General features: G+C 54.5%; 1 protein-coding gene across 1 annotated transcript in view; it reads left to right on the forward strand.

Annotated features, from left to right (window-relative positions):
* The window catches only part of DLGAP2 (DLG associated protein 2), a gene marked incomplete at its 3' end in the record, with an annotated part of 768,810 nt that overhangs the window by 699,307 nt on the left and 45,490 nt on the right, over positions 1-24,013 (forward strand). Inside the window, exons 8-9 of the mRNA XM_080794969.1 lie at positions 8,686-8,833; positions 18,445-18,664. Coding sequence (XP_080651095.1) covers positions 8,686-8,833; positions 18,445-18,664 — 368 coding nt within the window. The remainder of the gene's footprint in view (positions 1-8,685; positions 8,834-18,444; positions 18,665-24,013) is intronic.

The following is a 24,013-nucleotide window of genomic DNA, read 5'->3' on the forward strand; positions in this document are numbered from 1 at the left end:
GGGACAGTAAGAATTTAAGCGAAGGGCTGCAGTCATGAATTTGGATATTAATGAATAGGATTTGGGGTTTCCAGAGTGGCAAGAAGAATGAGGGGATGGGGACAACACGGAAGCCAAGGAACCATAGTGGGGAAACCCCAACATGTGTGTGAAAGCTGCTGGCCCCGATCCGAGCCTCGTTTTCAGCTGCTGCCCTCTGAAGAGGATTCAAAGTTTAGGGATTCGGGCGCCTGCATGGCTCAGTGGGTAAAGTCTCTGCCTTCGGCTCAGGTCATGATCTCAGGGTCCTGGGATCGAGCCCCACATCGGGCTCTCTGCTCAGCGGGGAACCTGCTTCCCTTCCTCTCTCTCTGCCTCTCTGCCTGCTTGTGATCTCTCTCTGTCAAATAAATAAATAAAATCTTTTTAAAAAAATGTTTAGGGATTAAAGTCTAGCAACTCGTGGTGTCTTAAAAACAGCAAGATACCTAAAACATGGTGAATATTAAACTCAGGGAACAGTTGGGGCTTTCCACGGGTCCATCCTGTGAATGTGTAAATCCCCGCATTCACAGTTCAGGACGACCCCCTGGCCCAGAAATCAACACTCTTCAGAGGAAGATAACAGGGTCCAGAGTCTCTGTCAACAACATCCATTGTACCTAAGGAAGATGAAGGAAAAAGCCGTGCAAAGTTGTACCAAAGTGAGGCTCACTAGCAAGAAACACACGCAGATGTTTGGATGACCCAAAAAGAACTTGAAAGCAGCTCTTGTAAGGGTCTGTGTCTCACAGGAAAAGCTGGTCTTGACGAGCGAACAGACGGTGGGAAGAACCAGCTCACCTTTCGGAGACGGGAGCACCTGACCTGCCGCGAGAAGTTTGCTGCTTAAGGGCAGACAGAAAGCCAAAGGGGAAGTCTTGGTATTTGGAAACAAATCAACGGATATAAAAGCTGAAGAAAAGAGAGGTAAAATGCTGGGGAAGAAACAGCCTCAGTAACGCACAGAATAGCGAGAAGTGGACTGGTCTACGTGTGATTCGAGCGCCGGAAGGTACCGTACGACACCTCGAAAAGCTCATCACAGACCTGTGGATAAATCCCGGGTCAAAGACAGAAGTCGCAAGGGAAATCGTAAGTTGTCCAGAACGGAGTAACAGTGGATACCAGCGTGTGCAGGTTTGTGTGAGCCGCTAAGGCAGCCTCCACACGCATTCAATGTTTCTGTTAGACAGTAGGCTTAGGAACAGCGATCTAGGCCGCCACCTTAAAGAGCAAAGAAAGGGAGAGCAGATTAAATCCAAGCTAAAGGAAGGAATAGTAAAGAGGAACATCGGAAAAATATAAAATGACCAATAAAGAAAAACTGAAGAACAAATATCGCTTCGCTGAAAAGATTAATACAGTTGATAACCCTTAGCAAGACTGATCACTTTAAAAAAGGGGAAAGGGATAAAATACATTTTGCAAATATGAGGAATAGAAAAAGGAGTGATTACAGATCCATCAGAGATTAAAAGGAAAATTAGGGAAAACAGTAAACAAATTCACGTCAACGAATTCTACAGCTTCTATGAATTGGGCCAATTCCTTGAAAAACATACGTACACAGAAGAACTAGAAAATGTGTACAACTGCATTATGTAGGAAAAAGGTTCAAGTCATTGTTCAAAACATACATTCTCACAAAGAAAACTTCCGGCTGCCGTTGTTCACTGGTAAATCCCATTAAACGCGTGCTGAGGGTTTTGAAGGGGCATGGTGGGAGGGTGGGGGAACCAGGTGGTGGGTATTAGGGAGGGCACAGATTGCATGGAGCACTGGGTGTGGTGAAAAAACAATGAATACTGTTACACTGAAAATAAATAAAAAATTTAATTAAAAAAAAAAAAAACGCGAAAGGAGGCGGCGACCCCGTCGTGCCCAGACACAGTACCCTGAGGGCGAAGGAGCAGGGTCCCTCTCGGCTTATTTTATGCCGCCCGTGGAAGTCTGGTACTGAAACCTCACCCAAACAGAGGCAATTACTAATTGTTTTAAATGAACAAAATATTAACAATCCAAATCCAATAATGTATAAAAAGAAACTGCTCGCACAGTTTCTTCGTGACCAAATAGACTCGTTCCCGAGGGGCACGGTTGATTGCGTCTATCAGTCAGAGAGGGCGGGTGCCGGGGTGGCGCGGTCGCTGTGCGTCTGACGGCTGGGTTTCGGCTCCGGTGGGGGTCCTGGGGTCGCAGGTCGGCTCCGCTTTGTGCTCAGGGTAGAGTCCGCGTGGGATTCTCTCCCTCTGCCGCGGCCCCTTCCTCTGCTCACCCTCTCGCTCTCGCTCTCCCTCGCTCAATTATGTAAGTAAAATCTTTTAAAATAAATAAATAAGGAAGGAAGTAAATAAATAAATATCAGTGAAGGGATCCACCACATTAGCAAATGGAGAAGAAACGTGTTATCATCGTATCAAAACATGCGGAGAAAAGAAAGCTCTCAGCAAACCCAGGAGAAAAGGGAGCTCCTTCAGCTGGAGGAAGGAGGAAGGATGTTTGCATAGAATGTAGAGCCAGTATAAATATTAAGATTATCTAAGATTAGGTAAAGGCTGGGACATCAACCCTCATCATTCCTATTTGACATTAGAGTGGACGACAGCCGAGCAAGATAAGGCAAGCAAGATAAATAAAGAACATCGACATTAAAAAGGAAGAACTTTATTCTGTTTATTCTCAGACAACAAGATTGTTCACACAGAAAACCTAAGGAAAGTACAAAACAAATACGAGAACAAATAATGGCATTTACTGAGGCCAGGGTGCTAGCAAAATATACAAAACCCAATTGTAGTTCTTCCTCTTTTTGTTTGAAGATTTGTTTGTTTGTTTGTTTGTTTGACAGAGAGGGGGAGAGAGAGTGAGCACAGGCAGGGGGAGCTGGAGAGGGGGAAGCAGGCTTCCTGCTGAGCAGGGATTCCCCACGCAGAACTCGATCCCAGGACCCTGGGACCATGACCTGAGCCGAAGGCAGACGCTTCACCAGCTGAGCCCCCCAGGCGCCCCTTCCCAACTGTATTTCTTTCGACCATGGATGGACAACTGGGGAACGTACAATCTGCAGTCCCTACGGCTAATCCCCATCACTCACTCCCCCTGCGACCCTCCCCTCTGGCAACAACCGGTTTGCTGTCTGTACTTAAAAGTCTGTTTCTGGGTTTTGTGTGTTGTTCATTTGTTTTTTTAGATCCAACATATGTGTGAAACCCTGTGCCATTTGTCTTTCTCTCGGCCACTTACTCCGCTCAGCATAACACTCTCTCGGTCCACCCATGTTGCCGCAAATGACGAGATTCCGTTCTGTTCTCTGGCTGAGGATCAGCCCAGCCTCCCCGCCCTCCCCCTGCACAGGGTGTCCTTCCATCTCCGTCCAAACCCTTCCTCTTGGAATCATGAGGGATTTGGAAGACTGTTGTCTATCCTCCAAGTCCTTGGGGGTTTTCCAGAAACCGTGCTGTGATTGATTTCTAGTTTGATGTCGTCACAGTCCGACAGCACACGTGGTGTGATTTCTGTTCTTTCGGCATTTGTTAAGGTCCGTTTTAGGGCCCCAAGTCTAGTCTGTTGTAGTGAACGTTCAGCGTGCGCTTGAAGAGACTGTGGGTCGGGTGCTGCTGGCTGGAGACGGTCTGCTCGTAAGACGGCATGATTTTGGTCCAGGAGTAAGCTGGGCTTCTCCGTCCCGGCACTACTGATGTTCGCGGCCAGGCGGCTGTCTCCTGTCAGGAGCCCGCTGTGCCCATCTCTGACTTCTACCATTAGATGCCCCCGCCCAACCCACCCTGTCCCCGGACATGGCCAAGTGTCCCCTGGGAGCTGAGAGCTCCCGGGTGAAGAACCACGCAAAGAGACAGGTCAGTGCCGCAGAGGGACCCTCAGCATCCCAGGTGACGCTTCCACTCATCCAGTGACCCAGTAAGAAGCGGAGACGGCAGGCCACGGAGTGAAGGAGCATGCTCCCGTCTGACAAAGGTCTGAACCTACGGAGAAGTCCCACAGAACAAAACCGTGAAGCCAGATAACCCAGCCTTTACCATGGGGCAGCTGGAAGGTCGAGTCACAAAGGAAGATACGCAGGTGGAATGAAAAGCAGAGCCGCAGGGACAGCCCCGTCACCCCCTGCATTTAGGACGAAGGACAGCGCGCGATCCCCACGAGGATGTGGGGTCACCGCACCCACAGAGCGGACTGGGCTGTGCACTAGAGCTCCGCCCTTCCTACGGCAGCTTGGTTTCCATGGGTAGAAACAGACTGCGTATTTACTGCTCTGTTCTGGGATTTCTATTTTAGGGGGAAGATCTCTTTTTTATTCTCTTCAAAAAGGTTTAAACAGTTGAAATGTTTTGTTGGGACAAAATCTCACAGGGAAAAATGGAGCCCCATCTGGGCAGCCCCCTCCCTATCAGCTTCCCGCCGGACGAGACATGGCGACCAAACACCAGAGCCGCTGCCCTGGGTCCTCTACCCACATCCAGGCCTTCCGAGGACAAAGAAAATGGGTGTTTGTCACCATTAAGCTAGCGCTCCCCACGTGTCGGGCACCCCCTAAGCCTTCCGTGTTGAATATTCAGGAAGCGCGACACGTTAGGTCCTGTTACTGCGAGCCGCACTTTGCAGATGCCCACAGGGAGCAGAAACCTGTCTGCGGGGACACGGGCTCCAGTGGGCGGGAACACAGGCTGCCCCCACGTGTGCTCCCAGCGCCAGCTGCCGCAGGTGCGCCTGCAGAGCCGCGTTCACGTGGGGCACCGGGAACACGGGGGTGGGGGTGCCCAGTGTGCCTGCAGTGCCATGCTCACGTGGGGGGGGGGCTGTTCCCACCACCCCCTGGGGTCTCTTTCCCACAATAGACTCTCACTTTCTAAAAATACAGTGGCTCATCCCCCAAACTCACGACTTTCCTCAGAAAACCCCTGCACGCTCCTCTTCATGGACAGATTCGACAAAGTGTTCAGAACGGTCACTCGCACTACCATTTTTTTACCTTTGCTGCCATCTAGTTTCTGCCCCAAATCCCCCAACACCGTTTCCCCAGTGGGGATTTCCCCTGATGGCTCTGCCTGGGGCCGCTGCCGCCTCCGCTCCGGGCCGGGTGCAGGTGGCCCTTCCTCTCCTGCCCTCCAGCTCCCCTGGGGTGACCAGCGACCGCGCTCCGTGTCCCCCTTCTGTCTCGGGGCTCAGGCCTGTTCCGGGGTCCTGCCCCTCTCCATCCTGAAGGACAGGAAACAGTCACGACTGAGCTCGGGGCCGGAGCCTGTGCCCCAGGCAGGGGAAGACACGACAGCAGACACACCTCCTAACCCCTCGTGCGGAGCAGACATGGAGGGTGCCTGTGGCTCTGGGAGGGACACGCTCGGCGCGGATTTCCCCTTCCCACAACTCGCACAGTGCTTACCGCTCTTCCGCAGCGCCAGAGAGAAAGGCCTGGGCTACTTCGTCGGGGATCCCGAGTCTTCTTACGGGACTGGCGTCGCTGAAGGCAGGGCCTGCTTCGCATAGACCGGGTTCTGTCCGTCCATCTCACGGGGTCGGACGTCAGGGAGGAGCCCCTGAGCCCGGGGTTCAGCCCACAGACCCAGGGCAGCCACCGGCAGCAAGGCATGCAGGGGTGGGACACAAGGGGACGTGGGGGGGACGTGGGGATTCCGGGAAGCCGCCTCTGCTCCCCCACATCTCCCTCTGGCTGCCTTTGACTCGGGCCTCCACACTGGCGGGACGGGCTAGCAGGGCTGCCATTCAGAAGGGGAAAACGGGGAAAAAAGTATCTTTGTGTTATTCTGGAAGCCTTTCTATGGTTTCCTTTTTGTATTCTCTAAGCCAGGGCAAAACTAGACATGAAGATGTGCTTCTCCCCCTGGCAACCGGGATCCCAAAGCAGGAACTCTCCGGTTTTGGGAATAACCACGGGGCTTTGAGGGGCTGTCAGAATGAGGTGGGATTCCTTTCTGCAGAAACCATCTGCAGAGGCACAGGGCTGTCCTGGAGTGAGGGTCCCGGGGGCTTGGGGATGCGCGCTGTGTGCCGGAGAAGGAGCCCGCCATCGGCTTCGAGCCCCACCTGTGCCCCTCAGCGTCAGGTCTGATTTTCAGCCTCCAGATGTGTGATTGGCATGGACAGCCGGCTCTCTGGGACACGGTGATATTGAGAAACACGGAACTGTTGCCCAAAAAATCCTCTTAAGTCTAGTGAGGCTGAAGTTAGGGGTTTTTTGAACTATTTAAGATATATGGAAATGTAGGGCCGTATATCTCTCTGCTTCTCTGACTCAGCAGCTGCAGTCTTGGGGCTAAAAGCATGAATCCTGGAGCTGACTGGCGGCACAGTCGAGCTCTGCTGCACACTGTGTGAGCCGGCACCAGTGACTCAGTGGCCGGTTTGTGCCACGTCAAATGCTTCCGGGTGTATCCAGCACAATATTGTAGCAAACGTGAGCCATCATGAGTCAATGTTTCAGAGGAAAAAATGTGTTTAGCTTTCTACAGTGACAACTGCTCCGCTTTGGAGGAAAGAGATCATGGGGTGTTAAGAAACATGTTGGAAACATAGACATCCTCGGGGGTGAGTGCCAGCCAGAAGCCACCAAAAGGGTCCCTTGCGTTCATTTTGAGGACATCTCTGCCCTCACAGCCACCGAGCTGAAAGTGTGGAGACAGAGACAGACCCAGTCTTTCCGGGGCCCCGAGACCCTTCATCTGAGAATGCTGAGACAATGAGGAGGCGGTATTAGAAGGGAGAGCTGGTATATGGCAAGAAAATAGGAAATCGGCACCACCCGGCAGAGATGCGAAGTGTGAGATGAACCATTTCAAAGCAAACAAGGAGAGGGGAGATGCAGAGATTTTGCATTTTTGCAAAGTCAGAAGTGAGGCCAAGAGCCTAGGTCAGGGGTTTAGCTGGAGGGTTCCAGGCTCCCGCACACAATGCTGGACTGAATGCACGCAGACCCTGGCCGGGGTGGGTGGAGGGCAGCTGCACACACGCACCTCGCCCACTTGTGCAAGCCACCCCAAGCCCCACATGCAGCCCAGTCCAGGATGCAGTCCGTCGGCATCTCACTGCTCCCATGGACTCTGGCCACTTCCTGCCGCACTCAGGACAGGTGACCATGCCTGAGGCTTTGCCCACCTGTCTTGCATGGCTAGTCAGGCCTGGCCCCTGGCAGCCTGGAGCTGTGGGATCAAACCAGGAGTCTAGGCGAGGAGTCCCCACTCTCCATTAGATGCCCAAATTACAAAATTAGAACCAGCTGAATGACAGCTAATTTCTTCCTCTTTTTGTTTTGTTTTGTTTTGTTTTCAGTGAAGGGAGCTGAAATGTGCTACACACCTGGTTTTAAAACAAAAATGGACATGATAATAATTTACAATATAAATTATATTCTAATGATATGTAAAAATAAGTATTATTAATACTGGCAGAAATACAGACTTCAGGGGCGCCTGGGTGGCTCAGTGGGTTAAAGCCTCTGCCTTCAGCTCGGGTCATGATCTCAGGGTCCTGGGATCGAGCCCCACATCGGGCTCTATGCTCAGCGGGGAGCCTGCTTCTCTCTCTGCCTGCCTGTCTGCCTACTTGTGATCTCTGTCAAATAAACAAATATTTTTTTTTTAAAAAGGAAGAAAGAAAGAAATACAGACTTTAAATCTGTAATAAATGGGCACTGCTTAATCAGAACTTAGAATTGGGGCCAAGTTTCTCTCTGCTAACCCATTTTTACAGAAAGAAGTAAATCACAGAGAAAACAAATTACATCAGGCATTTACTCCGAAAAGGGAGTAACAAACTTTAACTGACAATGGAGCCAGACTTAGCAACAGAGTACTTCTCCCCATTTGTACGTCCAGGCCCGTGCACTGATCCTGTTGGTGTTCCCACTGCGACCCAGACTAGGAGGATTGCTTCACTACATCTGGTCTTACAACTGCAGCTTGGGATCAGATAAAATGAATATTTACTCTATTATCAAAATATGGTCTGCAGAACTTGAAACGGAATTCAGTGGACCAGAAGTTTAAGCTAAGTTGACCTTTCTGCCCACCACAAGCCCTCACGGGTTTCCCATCTGTAAACACAGTAAAGCATCGCGTGAAGGGGGATCAGAGAATGCTGGTTTTTAAGGGAGTTTGGAGGAACGCAGCCACTGTGAGGGTGAGGCAGGGTGGCCTCCCAGCCTGCGCTTTATCTCTGCTGCAGTGCGTGACCCGCGCAACTGTGCATGAGTTACAACCAAAGGCAAGCCTTTTGGCCTTCCTTTTATTTTTCTGAGTGTGTAAAGTTGCCAAAAGCTAACATGATTTTTGTGAGATTCTCAGGTTTTGGGCTTAAATTCAGGAGCCACGTCCAGTCCTGTGCTCTGTGAGTTACAGTGCTTTTCAGCACATTTTGTGAACGTGGAAGGATCCTAACTTCGTTACCTGGCCACGAACAGTCAGGTTGCAAAGCAGCTTTGTAAACAGCATCCCCTGTTACTTCTGACGACTTTGCATTTGTAACTGAGCCCGCAGTGTGGACCTAAGGCTGGAATGTCCACCAAAAGACACACATCCAGCTGGAAACTTCCCAACGGCCTCTTGGCGTGGATTGGAATGAGCCTCCCTGCTCTGCCCCTTCCGTGTGCATGTTCACAGAACACCTTTTCTCTTCGTTTCTTTTCTCTTTTAGCCAGAGCTACCTGCAAGCTACAAGCGACGTGCCTGCCGGCCACGGCCTGGACCCCTCGGCCAGCTACAACTCCCCGAAATTCCGCTCGCGGAACCAGAGCTACATGAGAGCCGTCAGCACCCTGAGTCAGGCCAGCTGTGTGAGCCAGGTCGGGAATGCCTTCCCTCCCCTCTCCCTAGGGTCCGGTCTCTAACGCCGTGTCCTCACAGTGGCCGCTTGCTGGGGGCAAGGCCATGAGCAGAAGGACGTTCCTGCCTGGAACTGTCTCTGACCTACCCCTGGGAACCCTGGAACCCTGAGTTGTCCACACCTGCGATGGCCTCCTCTGCGTCAGGAGTGATGTCTCAGCCTGCTTTGCTGTCTTAGCTCAGACTGTCTTCCTTCCCCAGGGGGCGGGGCCGGGCAGGTGCATGACAGCCGGGGTCGGAAGGCAGTGGCTCTCCGTCCCGGTACCCACTGGCAGCTCTGCCAATCCAGTAAGTGAAAATAATCCGGGGTGCGGAGCCGAGTTTGCCGGGCGCACAGGACCCGTTTCTCAGTCCTCGCGCAGCCGGGTGGGATCCGTGGCCCCGGGATCGAGTGGCCGTGTTTGAGGTTTCAGTCGGGGGCAAGAGGCATGACTGCTGGAGGCGCAGGGAGCCAAGCAGGCTTCCCTCCTGTTCTGAACTGTTCAGAGAGTTCACCTGAGCAAAGCAAGCTCTGGCCGGCGCTTCTAATTGCCCTGCAAGTAGGAGCGATAAGAGCTGAATGCCTGAAATTTTAAACAGGTTGCTTACTCGTTCTAGCTGCAGTTAAAAACAGTGCAGGAGCTCATCCCATGGGTCTCAGGCTTACCCCTGATGCTTTCTTGCCCTTCCTGTGGAGCAGTGGCTAGGGTGTGGCTGGGGCAGAGCCCGGCTCCCTTCCTCCCTGTGGGTCCCTCAGCTGACGAGAACCTCCCCTTCCCCATTGGCGGGGACGGGAAGGCTACGCGTGGCATCGTAGGCACGGGAGTGACCCACATTCACTCAGGGGCGGGGGATGATGGATGTTGACTCTCATTCTGGGAAGAGAAGTATACAGTCGGTGCACACTCAGTGCCAGCCAGTATTATTACTAGAGTAATAACAACAGTACCAGTAACACGTAATTCTAGAAAGCCCTCCTGCTTACAGATGTGCTAGGAGCATTCCCGAGCCTGCCAGGGGTTCAAATATGCTGAAGACGGTTTTACCACAGGCTTTAAGTGCCTTATAAAGCAAGAGGCTGCTCATTTTAAGTTTTTTTTCTCATCAGAGAGTTGCGCTCTGGACTTTTTCTACTAAACAGTCTGGGTTTTTCCCGTTCCACAACTGAAGACAGACGCGACCTCTTCCATCAACTCAGATGCTGGTTTTCTTTAAAAACAGGATTAGGTCTCCAGCTTCTGCAAAGAGAATTCCAGTGGACCTTCCCCTCTCAGACCATTCCTGAGTGCACACGAGGGCCATCCTGGACTAACCCTCAGCCCCGGGCAGATGGGGGCCAGGGGCCACACCGCAGCCTGACCTCACGTGCCCCTGCAAGTAATGATAGAAAGAGCAACAGATGGTCGGCAGCCAGATTACCGTAATTATCGAGTTAACTGGGGAGACGCCCCGCTCAGCGAGGAGAAGGTCCATGATGACAGTAGGGGTCACTAACTGAACAGGGCACTCTAGGAGGCACCTTCCACCTCGCGCCCCCCGCCCCGGAGGAGGACCCTCCCAGCGGGCTTCTTCTGAGACTGGAGCTTCCCTTCTGGTTGCAACACCTCCTTTACCGACACACGACTTCGGAGTCAGACGGGACCCCATCAGGACCTGCGGCAGGGGGCAGGGTGACTTCACAGCAGACGGGGTGACTCCTCCAGGATTTGCTTTCTTTCTCTTTTCTGTTTAAGTCGAGTTGACCCCCAGTGTCGCATTAGATTCAGGCAGGGACCGGCGGACCCCGCTCTGCATCCTGGGGAGCTCCCGGCAGTGTAACTGCATCTGTGCTGTCCCGTGCCGGTTCCCGCTGTCACGACGTAACAGACCTTCCTGCACCTTCCGTCTCCCTGACTCGTGCATTCCATTACCAGAAGCCTGCACCTTCTTCTCCTGTTCACCCATTTCTCCCGTCCCCCCATCCCTCTCCCGGGCAACCGTCAGCTCGTTCTCTGTTTGTGGGTCCGATTCTGCTTTTCCTTGGTTCTCATTTGCTCTCAACGAACAGGTTTCCCTGCGTGCACAGCGCACCTCTGCAGATGCTCTCGTGACAGCCACCAGCTTCCCTCGTGGCAGGAACGTAACCCGTGCGCGATCCTCGACGCCATGTTTTTAGTGACCCCGAGCTGGGATTTCCAAAAATACGTCGGTAAAAGTAGCAGGTCCTTCCGCCGTTCTCTGTCGGGAAGTACTCACCGCTGTAGACTGGAGCAGTGGCAGACCAGGTGGGCACGTGGCGCTTCACTGGTTTTGAAGGCCTGGACCTCTGGAGTTCTAAGTCCTTCTGATGACTGAGTTCTATGGTCAGACTTCACGCTGAACTCAGTTTTTAATTCTAATTTTTATTTTTTAAAAAGTGTTACTTCGAAGAACCCCGGCACCCCAGCAGTGGACAGGGCCGCTTCAGCCCTGGAAGCAAATCTGTCGTAATTCCATGTGAAACCCCGGCCGGTGTGACCCGCCACCCCGGGGAGGAGGAGGAGGGGGCAGTTTCCAGGAACGGAGCTCAGTGCATGTGGGGCGATGCTCCAGGAACACTGCAGTGTCCCTGAGCGCCTTGAAGTGGTGCCTGCAGCGGCTCCGGACTCCGCACTCCTAACACGCAGCGCTCTCTCCGGTGCAGAAGCGAGATGACAGGTCTGACTGAGTCCTCATGAGACTTGCTCGTCCGACAGCCGTGCAGTGGTTGGAACTTGAGTCGCTGGACTCGGGTCTGGCGTCTCTGAGCTCTCGAGCCTTGGACAAGTCCACGTCGGTGCGTGGAGCGTCTGGGCGGATGCTAGACCTGCCAACAGGGGCACTGGGATCGCAGTGGTGGCGGGACGTTACACCTTCCCGGGGACCAGCCTGAACGGTGGGGTTTATCTTTAACCAAAGTCTCTCCCCTGGAGAAACGTCCTGGAAGGTACTAGAAAGACATGTCGTGTTGCTTGTGTGGCCTGTGCTCTCCAGGCATCTCGTCGTGGCTAACCTTCCCCAAGCTCTCTGGGACACACCAGCTTGCCGGTTCATCTGACGAGACCCCAAACAGGGCTTTTACTCCCAGAATGATGTCCCCACCATTCCAGAGACCACAGTGGGCTTTGTCCTGGTTGCACTGCCCCCTCCCCGACAAACATCCATGTTCTGCATTACGGTCTGCCTGGCCAAGTCTATACCATGGCTGGAAGAATGCCCACGGTTTCCACAACCCAGAGAGCACTTAGAGCAAGACCATAAGACCATCCAGTCCTCCATCATTTGATAATAACAGGACAGCAGAGTGCCCTGCCGAGCCTGCCGGTCCCCATCCCTGCCATGGCTCTGCCCGTTACTGTCACCCAGGGGTCACCCAGTGGGGTGTGAGCACTGTGGGTTCCTGGCAGACCGGCCCTCGGCCACGTGTCCTGGAGCTCCTTCCCGCCTGTGCGCGGACACGGGGACGCAGGGGAGCGGGACGCCAAGCAGCAAGGCAGGAACCGGGTCTCAAGGTGGCCACCTGTCTGACACTCAGGGCCGAGCAGGGACTCATGTCTGTGCCCGGCACCCCCCAGCTGCCCACAGAGATGAGCAGACGGCACCGCAGCCCTCTCCCATCCCCTCCATCCCCACCACCCCAAGCAGCCTCCTTCCCTGTGTCACCTTGTCACATGCCCACACCCCATGTGTGGAGGGCCAGCGTCCCACCCCAGAGGGGTCCCAGAGCCACACAGATGCCAGCTGCCCATGCGTCCTGGCACTGCTGGGGTCAGACACTCCTTATGAGCCCCAGCCCTCTCCAGGCAAGCTGCAAGGACACAGCTGCGTCCCAGGGTATGAAGTGGCAGGCCGCTGGGCCCCCAGGTCTCCCCCTGACGCCTCTCCGTGGGAGGAAGATGGAGGCCCCAGACAGAAGGCACACGCCCTTGGGGCCACTGGGGAGGCGTGACCCAGCTGCCGTGGAGCCCCGTAGCTTTAGTGGCATCACCGTACCCCTCCCCGTGAGCGTCTGCGGATGCCCGAGACACAGCCTCCTGCCGGCGTGGAACGCCCGGCGCCGTCTCCTGGTCTCCTGGCTGTTCTCGCTCTTGGCGCCGCTCCTAGCGCAGCGGGCCCAGGCGCCCAAGGTCACGGGAGCGCAGTCTCTGCGTTTCCTTTGTTTCCGCTCGTCCGTGGTGGGGATAGTCTGACCACCCGCGCCGTTCCCTGGCCTGGCGGTGCGGAGCCGGGCCCTGGGGCCGCATGGAGGGGGGCCCCCTGCGTCCGGGCTGCGTCCTTCCCACAGCTTCCAGCCGAGCGTGCTGGCTCACGGCCCACTTCTTCCTCCTTCCCTTTAAAAAGATGATCTGGGTCATCATAGCTTCCTTCTGTCGTGCAGCCTTTTTTTTTTTAGTGTAGAAAATAATTTAATTCTTTTTTTTTTTTTAAATCTCATTTATTCATTTGATGGAGAGAGAGACCACAAGCCGAGGGAGTAACAGAGGAGAAGCAGACTCCCCACTGAGCAGGAAACCCAATGTGGGACTCGATCCCAGGAGCCTGGGATCATGACCTGAGCCGAAGGCAGGTGCTTAACTGACTGACTCTCCGAAATAACTTAATTCTAAACAGCTGAAAACTTAACCTTTTGCATTGTTGACCTCCCTGCTAATCTATCTTCCACCACACACAAAATCAGCTTCCGTAACGCAGGAGAGCTTGCCGAATCCACAAGTCAACGGCCCATCAGAACTGGCTCGAATTCAAGTTCCGTTCACGGGCCGCTCCGCTCTTTGAGAAGACCGCCAGGCTCACCGATGGGGGCTGAGGACATACGGATGGAAGAACTGACTCTCCTTCCTCGAAGACCCTCTCTGCCGGGGGAGGGCGGCCATGGAAGCAGTTACAAACCCGACCCCCACAACAGTGTGCGAGGCCGGGGGGCTGGGCCTGAGCACCAGGAGCCTCCGTGATGCCCCAGGAGCTTGTCTGGATGCTGGGTGCCCACGAAGGGAGGACCCAGAGACACCTGCTGTCCCTGTCTGATTGGGGACACAGACTGCTGGCAAGTAAGGGTTCCTGACCCTCCTTAAGGTAAAATGTGGTAGGCAGAGCACGTGGCCACTTAGCCCGTGGACAAGAAATAAATGGGAAGGAATTCTGCATGCGGAATCAGGAGTCCTCGGCAGGGGCTGTGCAGAGCATGCAAACGGGGCTGTGGGTAGAAGCAACGTGGCCTGCTTAGCGTGGCTCTGTGGCCTGACGCTTGGATGTGAGCTTGGGGGGAGATGGAGAGGAGAAGGGAGTTGAGGGAAATTGGAAGGGGAGGTGAACCATGAGAGACTGTGGACTCTGAGAAACAAACTGAGGGTTTTGGAGGGGCATGGGGTGGGAGGTTGGGGGAACCAGGTGGTGGGTATTGGGGAGGGCACGGATTGCATGGAGCACTGGGTGTGGTGCAAAAACAATGAATACTGTTACGCTGAAAAGAAATAAAAAATTAAAAAAAAAAAGAAAACAAAAAAAAAGTGACCACTTAAAACAGCCTCTTGCTGTCTTCTGTGGACCTTTTGAAGGAAACAAACTTAGGTCATCATTTTGAATAAATATAAAATGAGACCAAAAAAAATATGACCTTCAAAATAAGTGGAACCTAAAATGTTTGGGAATTCAGGAGGATGGAAGGACTCCCTTGGCTCATCGCGCATCGTGGTCAGGTGAAGACAGTCTCCCTTTCGGGGTCTGATTGAAGTAGCTGCAAATTCTTCACGCCGGTTCTGCCACAGAGCTCTGTGAACAATGAAGATGATTTTAGCCAATTTATCCATAAGAGTCGCACCTTTTTAGAGCACATGTGTCAGGGGTATTTTTGGAACAGTAAGATCCGTTTCAGACATCGGTGCCCAGCACGGAAGAGCAGCCTGCCTGTCCTTCCGAACCGTTTGTCACCTGGACAGAAACTTCCGAACGTTCCCAGGTCTTTGGATGCAGCAGGCTCATCTCGAGTATGGAAGGCTCCGTAAAGTAGCAGAAATCCGGCTCGTAACTCACAACTTCAGAGAACCTGCGAAGGCGCCGTGGGCAAGCGTGCTTCTTGGCGAGAGCAGCGGCCGCAAGTGTGAGGCCTGTGTGTCACCACGCAGCCTCCCGTGTCTGCCGCCTTCACGGCTTTCCCGCTAGGAACACGCACACCGAAACTCCGGAGAATTGTATCTGCTGATTGGGGCGTATGTCCAGCCTCTGCGCAGCGGGACTCGCAGCTCATCTGACCCTCCACCACCACACACTGGCTCCAGGCCCTCCATCCGTGGCCTCCGTGGCTGTCCACGGAACCCACACGGCAAGGAGACACAGAAGGCAGAGTGCCCGTCCCACGCTGTTACCGAGACAGTCTGGTGAAGCATTTCGTTTCGAAAGGAAACAGAATTAAGTACAAGAGGGAATCTGGTTCTGGGGAATCCGCAGTCACTGAGGTCACCCTGAGGAACGGGGTCCCGTGCACCTGGACTCTGGGTTTTCTTGTAGCCTTTTTTTTTTTAAATTGTGGTAAAACATCCCTAGCAGAGTGTTCCATCTGGACCATTTGTGAGTGCACAGGTCGGTGGTGGTCAGTGCCCCGGCAGTGCTGTGCAGGCCTCCCCCGTCCATCCCCAGAACTCGGCAGAACCCCAGTTCTGCCCCCAGCCCCTGGCACGGCCGTCTCGGTGTCTCTGTGTAACTGACTGCTCCGGGGACCTCGCACGGATGGAGTTGCTGTGTCCATCCTCACCTGGCTTCTTTCCCTTGGATCCTGCCCTCCAGGTCCCTCCCCATCAGAGCAGGTGTCAGACTCTTCCGTGGGCAGGACGGAGTAATAGTCCTGCCCACGGAGGGGTCTGACACCTGCTCTGTAATAGTAATGGGGAGGACGTGGGTCTGCAGATCACTGTTCTCGTCCCTGCTTTGTGCCCATGGGTGGATACCCGGACGTGGCGTGCTGGGTCCTGGGGTAGTTATTTGAATTTCTTGAGGACCCACCACCCCCTTTCCACAGTGGCCACACCGGCGTCCGTTCCCACTGGCCCACACCAGGCCCAGGTCTCCGTGGCCACACCCCGCCGTGCCTGCTCAGGGGTGCCATCTGTCACGACCTCTGCGAGGCTTCCCGGCCACATGCAGGACATTCACCCTGTCATCCCCCATTTTCCTGATGTTGCCTGCTTTGGTTCCTTGGTGCCCACGTTCTCCGGAAGCTGCGTTTCCGAGTTTACAGTTCACAAAAGAAGACCGAGAACACTTCGAAGGACACTGGTTGTCGCCATAACTTTGACGCTTAATGTCCTCCTGGGTTCCAGGGGCTGAGCCTCGGTTCGAGTCCCCGCGTGACATTGTATCTGCGTTTCCGAGCCTCCCTCGGTCTCAGTGAACACGTCAGCTCTCAGAGCAGGTCACTTCGGTTCCTCGCTGTACCGAAGTTCAAGATTCTTCTCGACCAATTCTTTGCTTGGGAGAAACAACAGCTTCCCTTCTAGAACCTCCCGGAAGTGTTTGTGTGGCTGTGAGTGCCAGCAAGTGGCCCTCACTGAAATTTTAGTCCTTGGTCTATAAACTGGTTTTCTCCCCAAAGGAGGGAGTGGGATTGAGCAGGGTTTCCGCTAAATCCTGCCACCGGACGCGAGCCACACCGCTCAGATTTGGGCCTCTTCAGGCTGTCTAATGTGGATCTTCAACATAAATGATAGGAAACGATCTAAGGCTTTTTGATAGACTGTGTCGTTGAAAATGCCGTGTTTCAAACCAGCACGTGTGTGTGCCGTGCGCCGCTCTCCGAGGAGCTGGGGCTGTGGTGATGGGAGTGTTGGCTCTGTCTGTCCCGCTCCAGCTTCAGGAACCCACAGGCCGTTCACACTGACACTCTCACCTGTTATTTCCCTCTGGTCCTTTCTGCCGCACAACCCGGAGACTCTTCCCCTTACGCCGTGGGTCTTTGTGGCCCCGGGCGCCGTCCCCCAGCATCTCTACCACCAGAGGCCGGGTTCAGCATGCTCTGCTGAGTGAAAGGAGCCTTTATTCTAGTGTGTCGAGAACCTGAGGTGACACCAAAGAAGCCGCAGTCCGGTGTACAGTTAGAGAGTTTAGAAAAAAACCACGTTTGCTTCCCTGTGAGAGGGGTGGTCGGGGTCTTTTACCTGCTTTCACTCTGTGAATGGTCTGAGGACAGCGACAGACCTGGTGTTTGAGACCATACCTGTTCGTGCCCATCGGTCGGCGCCACCCAGGGTTGCGGAAGGCATGGGTGTGGACGCAGCAGCCGGCGGTGCAGGAACGTGCTGGGGACGAGTCGCTGCCGGGCTCCTTCGTGGGCTCAGCGGGGAGCAGCCACCTGGGAAGTGGGACAGGTGTCTCAGGGTCTGGCCCCAGCCCCTCTGAATGCCTAGGGCAGGAGGGTTGGGACGGGGGCCGATCTGGGAACAGTGCAGACCCAGGAGGCGCTCCCTCCACCCGGTGCCTCCCCACTGTGCACGGAGCCCACACTCACCCTCCCGGCCTCCCGTGGGCCTCGGCCCTCACCCATCGGCTTCGTCCCACGTATACGCACCTGTTAAGCCATACAGGGTTCACGCAAGGGGCAGACCCAGCCTGTGGGAGTAGCAGGAGAGGGCTCCCTCCTCAGCGGCCCATTCAGCCTGACGCTGAGCCACCCAGAGAGCCTCCGGTCCTCAGGCCAGGGGGCAGCCGCACACTGTGAGCTTCTCATTCCTGAAATCCTCGTCTCTCCTCCCACCCCCTCCCTCCAAGCTGCCTTTAGCACTGCATTCCACCTCCCTGGATCCCATTTAAAACTGCGAGTTGGTCTTGGGGCAAATTCATGAGTATCAGCCCTGGGAACTCAGGGCAAGTGTGTCCCCAGCCAGCGTCACGGACCCCACACCAAGGCCCTCCTGTCAACCCGACGGTCACGACCGTGTGTGCACGTGCCCCCACCCCCGTCCAAAGCCTGGAGATTTATTTTGATATATTTGGAACTTTGAGGTTCCCAGGATGACTCTCGACCTGGAAGTTACATTGCGGGCTTGCAAATCATTCCTTTCCCTGCCAAATGATCCAAGAAGGCGAGTCTCCTCCTGTCCCAGCCCAACAGCAACAGAGCTGGGGTGCACAAGGCAAAACCCCACCAGCCAGACGCGTGGTGGGTTTCCATGACAATGCCCAGAAGCAGACTGAGTGTGTGTTTGCGACTGTGGCCCCTATACCTGGAGCCGGCTGCTGTAAACAGCCTGGAGAGGTGACAGAGGCGCTGGGGCCAGCACAGAGGGGGACGGCCGTCTGAACCCTGACCTCGCATGCTCTCGGCCTCTCGTAAACCTGCTGCCCCCGGCCGCCACCCCCATCAGGCTTCCCGTGGGCTGCACGGAATTTCAGGAGAGTCTTGGAGCTGACGGTTGTTCATAGTGCTTGGTAAGAAATAGCCCAGGAAGACGCCCCTAAGCCTGACAGACCCGCACGGCCCGGCTCCCGGGAACGGCGCCGCACAGACCGCGCCGGGGGCGGGTGCATTTTGTCTTCTCTCGTTCTCGCCGGACCCGGCCGCCATCACCGGCCGGGCCTCACCACCGACTGTGCGTTGTTGTTGCAGATGAGCGAGGCGGAGATGAACGGGCAGTTCGAGTCGGTGTGTGAGTCGGTCTTCAGCGAGGCCGAGTCGCAGGCCATGGACGCCCTCGACCTCCCCGGCTGCTTCCGAACCAGGAGCCACAGCTACCTCCGGGCCATCCAGGCCGGCTACTCGCAGGACGAGGAGTGTGTTCCGGCCGCGACGCCCCCCAACGCCGCCGCGACCATCCGGTCCACAGCAGGTAAGGGCGCCCGTCTGGCCTCCCAAGCGAGAGCCGTTCGGGCCAGTTTGGACTCGCCCTCCCAGAGGAGCGCAGCCCCTCCATGCAGGGGAGCGACACTCCGCGGAGGTTCCGTACCTTTGCCAAGTGGCTCTCGGCGCGTCGTCACACTCGCGGTGGGGTTGGAAATGTTTCTTCCACGACTGACCTTTCTTTTGCTCAGGGTGCGATCTTAGTACCAAGATTCTTTAAAAGAATCCGGTGCAGCTTCCGTGAGGGTCTCTGTAGGAAACAGGCTGACGCGCTGACATCCGGACGGTGATCGTGACTTCAGCCTGAGGTTCACTGGGTCGTGGTCAAACCTGAGGGTCGCGCCTGGACCCCCGGCCTCCCTCCTCGCCGCGTCCAGTCTGAGCAGTTCATGCACATGACTCCGTGCTCAGAGCAGATCTGTCACTCGCGTAGGTCTACGGACCGTCCCCGCACTCTGTGGTTAGGTGTCATGGTGGGCTTGCGTTCTTCTGGAAAACCGCATCCACCTGGGGAACGTCCATCACCGGGACTACACATCAGTGCATGAGAGCTCGTGTCTCTGCTCCCGCCTGGGTGGCGCGACGAGTATGCACGGCCCGGACAGATCACGCGACACGGTGCGCGGGAAGTGCTGTCGGGGCTGCGCACACCCCGAGCTCAGAAGCAGCCGTGGCGAGGGGCGAGGTCCTCTGACTCCGGGCAGAGCTAGAAAGGGACCAGTGTGGGAAAATGGCAAGGATGTTGTCGGGCGAATGAGCGCGGACCAGAGTTGGGGCAGGACAGGGAGCTCAGGAAGGGGGTCTCACCGGCCCGCAGGCAGCAGGGGACCCGCTGTCGGCGCACTTTGGGAAGAACGTGCGGTGGGAGAGCGTGGACGTGGGAGAAGAGCAACTGCGTTCAGGCCTCGCCCCGGGAGTCCGGCCCTCCCGGACCACAGGCTTATTGACTTCCTGACTCTCGGTGCTCAGAAGAAGCGGTCGCGATGACTAATTCGTGCAGGGAGCTAGCGACTAGTTTTCAAAGGGCGCGTGGGTCCTCGGCAATCTTTCTCTGTGGCTCTGTGGCACCCAAGGGGGGGTTTGGTGACGTGTTTTGACCGTGAAGGCTTAAGATGTTCCAAAGAAGTGGACTGGGCCACAGGGTGCCTGGTTCCCACAGCAGGGTGCCGAGGCGACGGAGAGGCCAGCACCATGGACGTGCTCCGTGGACGTGGGCCGGGCGGCGGCAGTTACCGGGGCGTCATCACGGCGGGCTTTGTGGGTGGCGGGGCTGAGCCTCTGGCCCTCCTCCTACGTGCCCCGGATCTCAGGAGGTCCCTGCCTCCCCTCGGCGCAGTCACAGACCGCCTTTCCCGCTCTGCCCCTCGTGGGAAATGACCACGTTCCAAATGTAGGGAAGTGGTGAGCTTCGTAACCCCCGCATTGTAAAAAACACACTTTCATAGATGTTGGCTGATCTCTGCTGGTGTTTGTTGAATGTCTCTTATGAGCGAGTGACAAGTGAGCACTTTGATGGTCTTCAGAAAGGCTTTGCAACCGTAATTACCCAGTAGAAAATGACTTCATTGTGTTTAGGGCTGTCATTATGGGAGAAGAAAAATAAAGCTGTTTGCATAGAGATAATGCAAGAACCGGTGCAGAACCCAGACTGAAATTCTAATTTATGTACATATCATTTTCCCGAGTACATTGTTGTGTTCCCAAAATGTAGGCACCAGATAAATCACAAAACACGCTTCCAGTCTGGATTTGTCTCGGATGTTGGCCTGGTTACGGAGTCAAGATTGCCTCCAGGCTGGGGCTGTGGGGCCGTGCCAGGGTCAGGGGAGGGTCTGAGAATCGGGTTAAGAGAGGAAGCAAAAACCACTCGGGGAGATTCCCAGCACAGAGTGCCGTTCTGAAGAAGGCGAGAGCAGAGGGTCTCTCACTCTTCCGTTGCCCGCATCACCCCAAGCGCTGTGTGTGCTCCTGTCCCCCATAGAACTGAGCAGGCGGCAACAGTCCGTTTAGTGAGACTGAAAAAATACTAAGAAACAGAGAGTCCTCATGTAGAAAAACAAAGGTAGAGGGGAGAAACTTTCCAACTACACAGAACGTAAATGCCCCCGACCTTCCAGGTCGGCCCGGGGCTCCCTGTCTTTCAGGCAGTCGTTCCGTCCTAACACACTCAGAAGGCGGCATTCCAACGTTGACCTCTCACCCCGGTCCTCTGGGCGCGGGGGTGTACGTGTGTGTGAAGAGAGAGCATTTTGACAAACTGATTTTCTTCTATGGTTCCACAACTGTCTCTTGAAAATAATTCCCAAAAAAATAGAAAACGATTTTCAAATTTACAGTGATTATCTGGAAACCTAAGATTTATTTAAATATGTTTCTTTTTGCAAGCTTGAAAAGTAGAAGTTGGTGGGATTGGGTTGTCTCCCCTAGAACAAATGCATTCGTGTAACGAAATACGCAGCTCGGAGTCACAAACTGTGCGATAGAGGCGTGAAAGCGTGTTGAGAACGCTGGGACGTGTGGGCCTTTCTGGTTTAAACGCCCGTGGATGGGTGCTCGCTTCAGCAGCCCGTGCCCTCAACATCGACCAATCGATGCCGTCAGCGCGTGTTGCTTGTCTGGGGGCACTGGAGGGCAGCTGTGTTGAACCCTGAAGGGCACGTGGCCTTCTGCTCAGGTCCCGGGGGAACGCACGTGGGGCCTGGCGCGTGCTCTGTGGGGCGACCCACAGCCACAGACGTCTGTCCTTTGCTGTGTCTCTCATTAGGAGAAAGACTGTGTCCTGATTACTGTCCTGTCCTTCAATGAAGTGGTTTTGAAAACATCTTTCATTTCACACATGGGTTCTTCCTCGTCTGTGAAATGATTTATCAGAGAGATTTACTTGTCTAAATATGCATTTCACCTGATCTTTCTGGAGAGAGAACGTTATTGATACCATGGAGGAAAGTGCCATAAAATTAGATTATAATGATTTTTCTCTGGGTCAAAAGTTTTTTCAACAAATGTCACAACTGATTCTAGAAGTTATTAAAACAAAGGGAAAATCCATACAAAGCACGACAGAGGAAACAACCATAAATTTATTTTTATTTTGTTGTTTATAGTTCAATAGTAACTTGTCCTTCAGTGTACAGCATATTTCCAGTTTCCAGGAGCACCTGGGGCCTCCAGGGTTCAGCTGCCTTCCTCAGCCGCCCAGCCACAGCTCGGTCTGTCCCTGTCCCCACGTTCCCTTCTCTGACTCTGGGATGACATTGGGCCTGCACTCAACCCAGGGATGGTCCCATCTCCAGACCCTGAACCTAATCACGCCTACAACGTGCCTTCTGCCGTGGACGGTGACACGGGGCCCAGGAACAAGACTGTGGACATCTGGGGGTGTGGGCATCCTCCTGTCTGCCGTCATGGGATCATGATGCCGTGATCCTAAATCCTGTAAATATTATAGAAAGTACTGACTGAGGGCCTTGGGGAAGGGTTGGGTGGACGAGGTACCCCGAGCCCAGAGTAGATGTCTGTGTCCTCTAAAGCATGGGGAACCTGTCACCCTGCTGGGTACGTGAAGCTAGTCCTTGTCGTGAACCCAAACTCCTCCAGATGACAGGAAACCTAGCCCCGCGGAGGCTGCCGGACGGGGGTCTCTTGAGAAGCCCTCAGCTGTGACAAGGGGACGTGGAGGCCCCCCTTCCCACAACCGCAGGATCAGACTTCCCGCCAAAGGCTCGTCTCCAGCTGTGTGGCCGCAGGAATCGGCGCATGGGCAATTCAGGGGCAAGGGCCGACCGCGAAGACTTTCGCCTCCTTTATGAGGTGGCCCGTGGCACCAAGATCTCTGGAGGCCTGATGGTGTCTCTGCCAAGTCTTCCGTGGGGCTTCTGCTGTCCCCGTGGACTTGTGTTTCCGTAGCAGTCCGGATTGCAGGCTGGACGTCGGAAAGGTGGGGCATCATCTGTGGGATGGGAAGTTCCTGATTCCCTTGGACGACAGTCAAGAATCATCTATCAACTTCACCCACGTGTGCCCGGGACCTCCCGGATAAACAGGCACAAGACGGTCCCAGCCCTGGGGACTGGGGGCGACACTGCGCAGTTACCAAATGCAGCGGAGGGGCCCCCCTTCCCAGGCAGGCGGTGGGTGAGCGCGCTGTCCCCTTCGGAACCCGTGTTCAAGCCACCCTTGCACCTCCCTCAGACCCAGGCACTGACGTGGGGGGAGGGGACCACAGAGCGAGTGACCCCCGGTTGTGGGCTCCATTCCGTTCCGTCTCCAAACCGGCCAACAGGCTGAGTCCCAGCAGGACGGAGAGGAGACCCACATACCCCAGACTCTCAGTCCGGATTCTTACACTGTACGACTGTCTGTGGCCGACCCTGTCCCTCCGTCCCTACCTGAGATCGGGGACGACTGGAGCAGGTGGGAGCGCGGCGGTGCGGTTGGAGACCCACGGGGACATTCTGTCCGTCACGGTGGGAGTAGCGAGCGGCCGTCTCTGGACTTATCCTCGCTCCACCCCAGCCTCCACACGCGTCTGATTTTCTTTCTAAAAATATAGTCCCCCAAATACATAGAATGCAGTTAAATGTAATAAAAGATACAGCCCAGCCCCGGTGTGCCCTCCTGCCAGCCTCTCGGTTTCCTGTTGCCAGGGAGCAAAGGCTCTGTCCTCCGTAGCTTTGCTTAAAATGCAACTCAGAGATCCTTTCTTCCAGGAAGCCTTCTCTGATTCATTCTCCTAATCAATGTAGATGCCAAGATAAAATCATTAGTCCTGGGACGCCTGGGTGGCTCAGTGGGTTAGGCCTCTGCCTTTGGCCTAGGTCATGGTCGCAGGGTCCCGGGATCAAGTCCCACATCGGGCTCTCTGCTCGGCAGGGGGCCTGCTTCCCCCCCCCCCCGCCTGCACCCCCTCACTTGTGCTCTCTCTCAAACAAATAAATAAACATAATCTTCGAAAAAAATAATTTGTTAGCTCCTACTCCGTGATCAGAAAAGTTCTAACAAAAAAAATTATTAAAACAACAAAATCCCAATTTTTGTTTCTTTAAAAAACGTGCTTCTCTTTCAAAGATGTAGAGATACTAGATGCCCACGACGTGAGGCTACAGCCATATTCACTAGTCTGTGTTTACACTGTCTTTTATACAGGTTGTAAAAGTGTTGATACTATGGATTTTAATCCTTACTTCTTAGTTTAAAAAGCATTACAGTTATGCTTTATAACTTATGCTTTTTAATAACTTAGACAAGTTATTTAAATTCATAATATTACAAAACATGAGAACATTGAAAAAAATAATTTTGCTCTCTCAGGAAAAAAAATCCTGTAACAATGCTGTTA

This window comes from Martes martes (assembly GCF_963455335.1).
Source record: "Martes martes genome assembly, chromosome: 2".
Lineage (NCBI taxonomy): Eukaryota > Metazoa > Chordata > Mammalia > Carnivora > Mustelidae > Martes > Martes martes.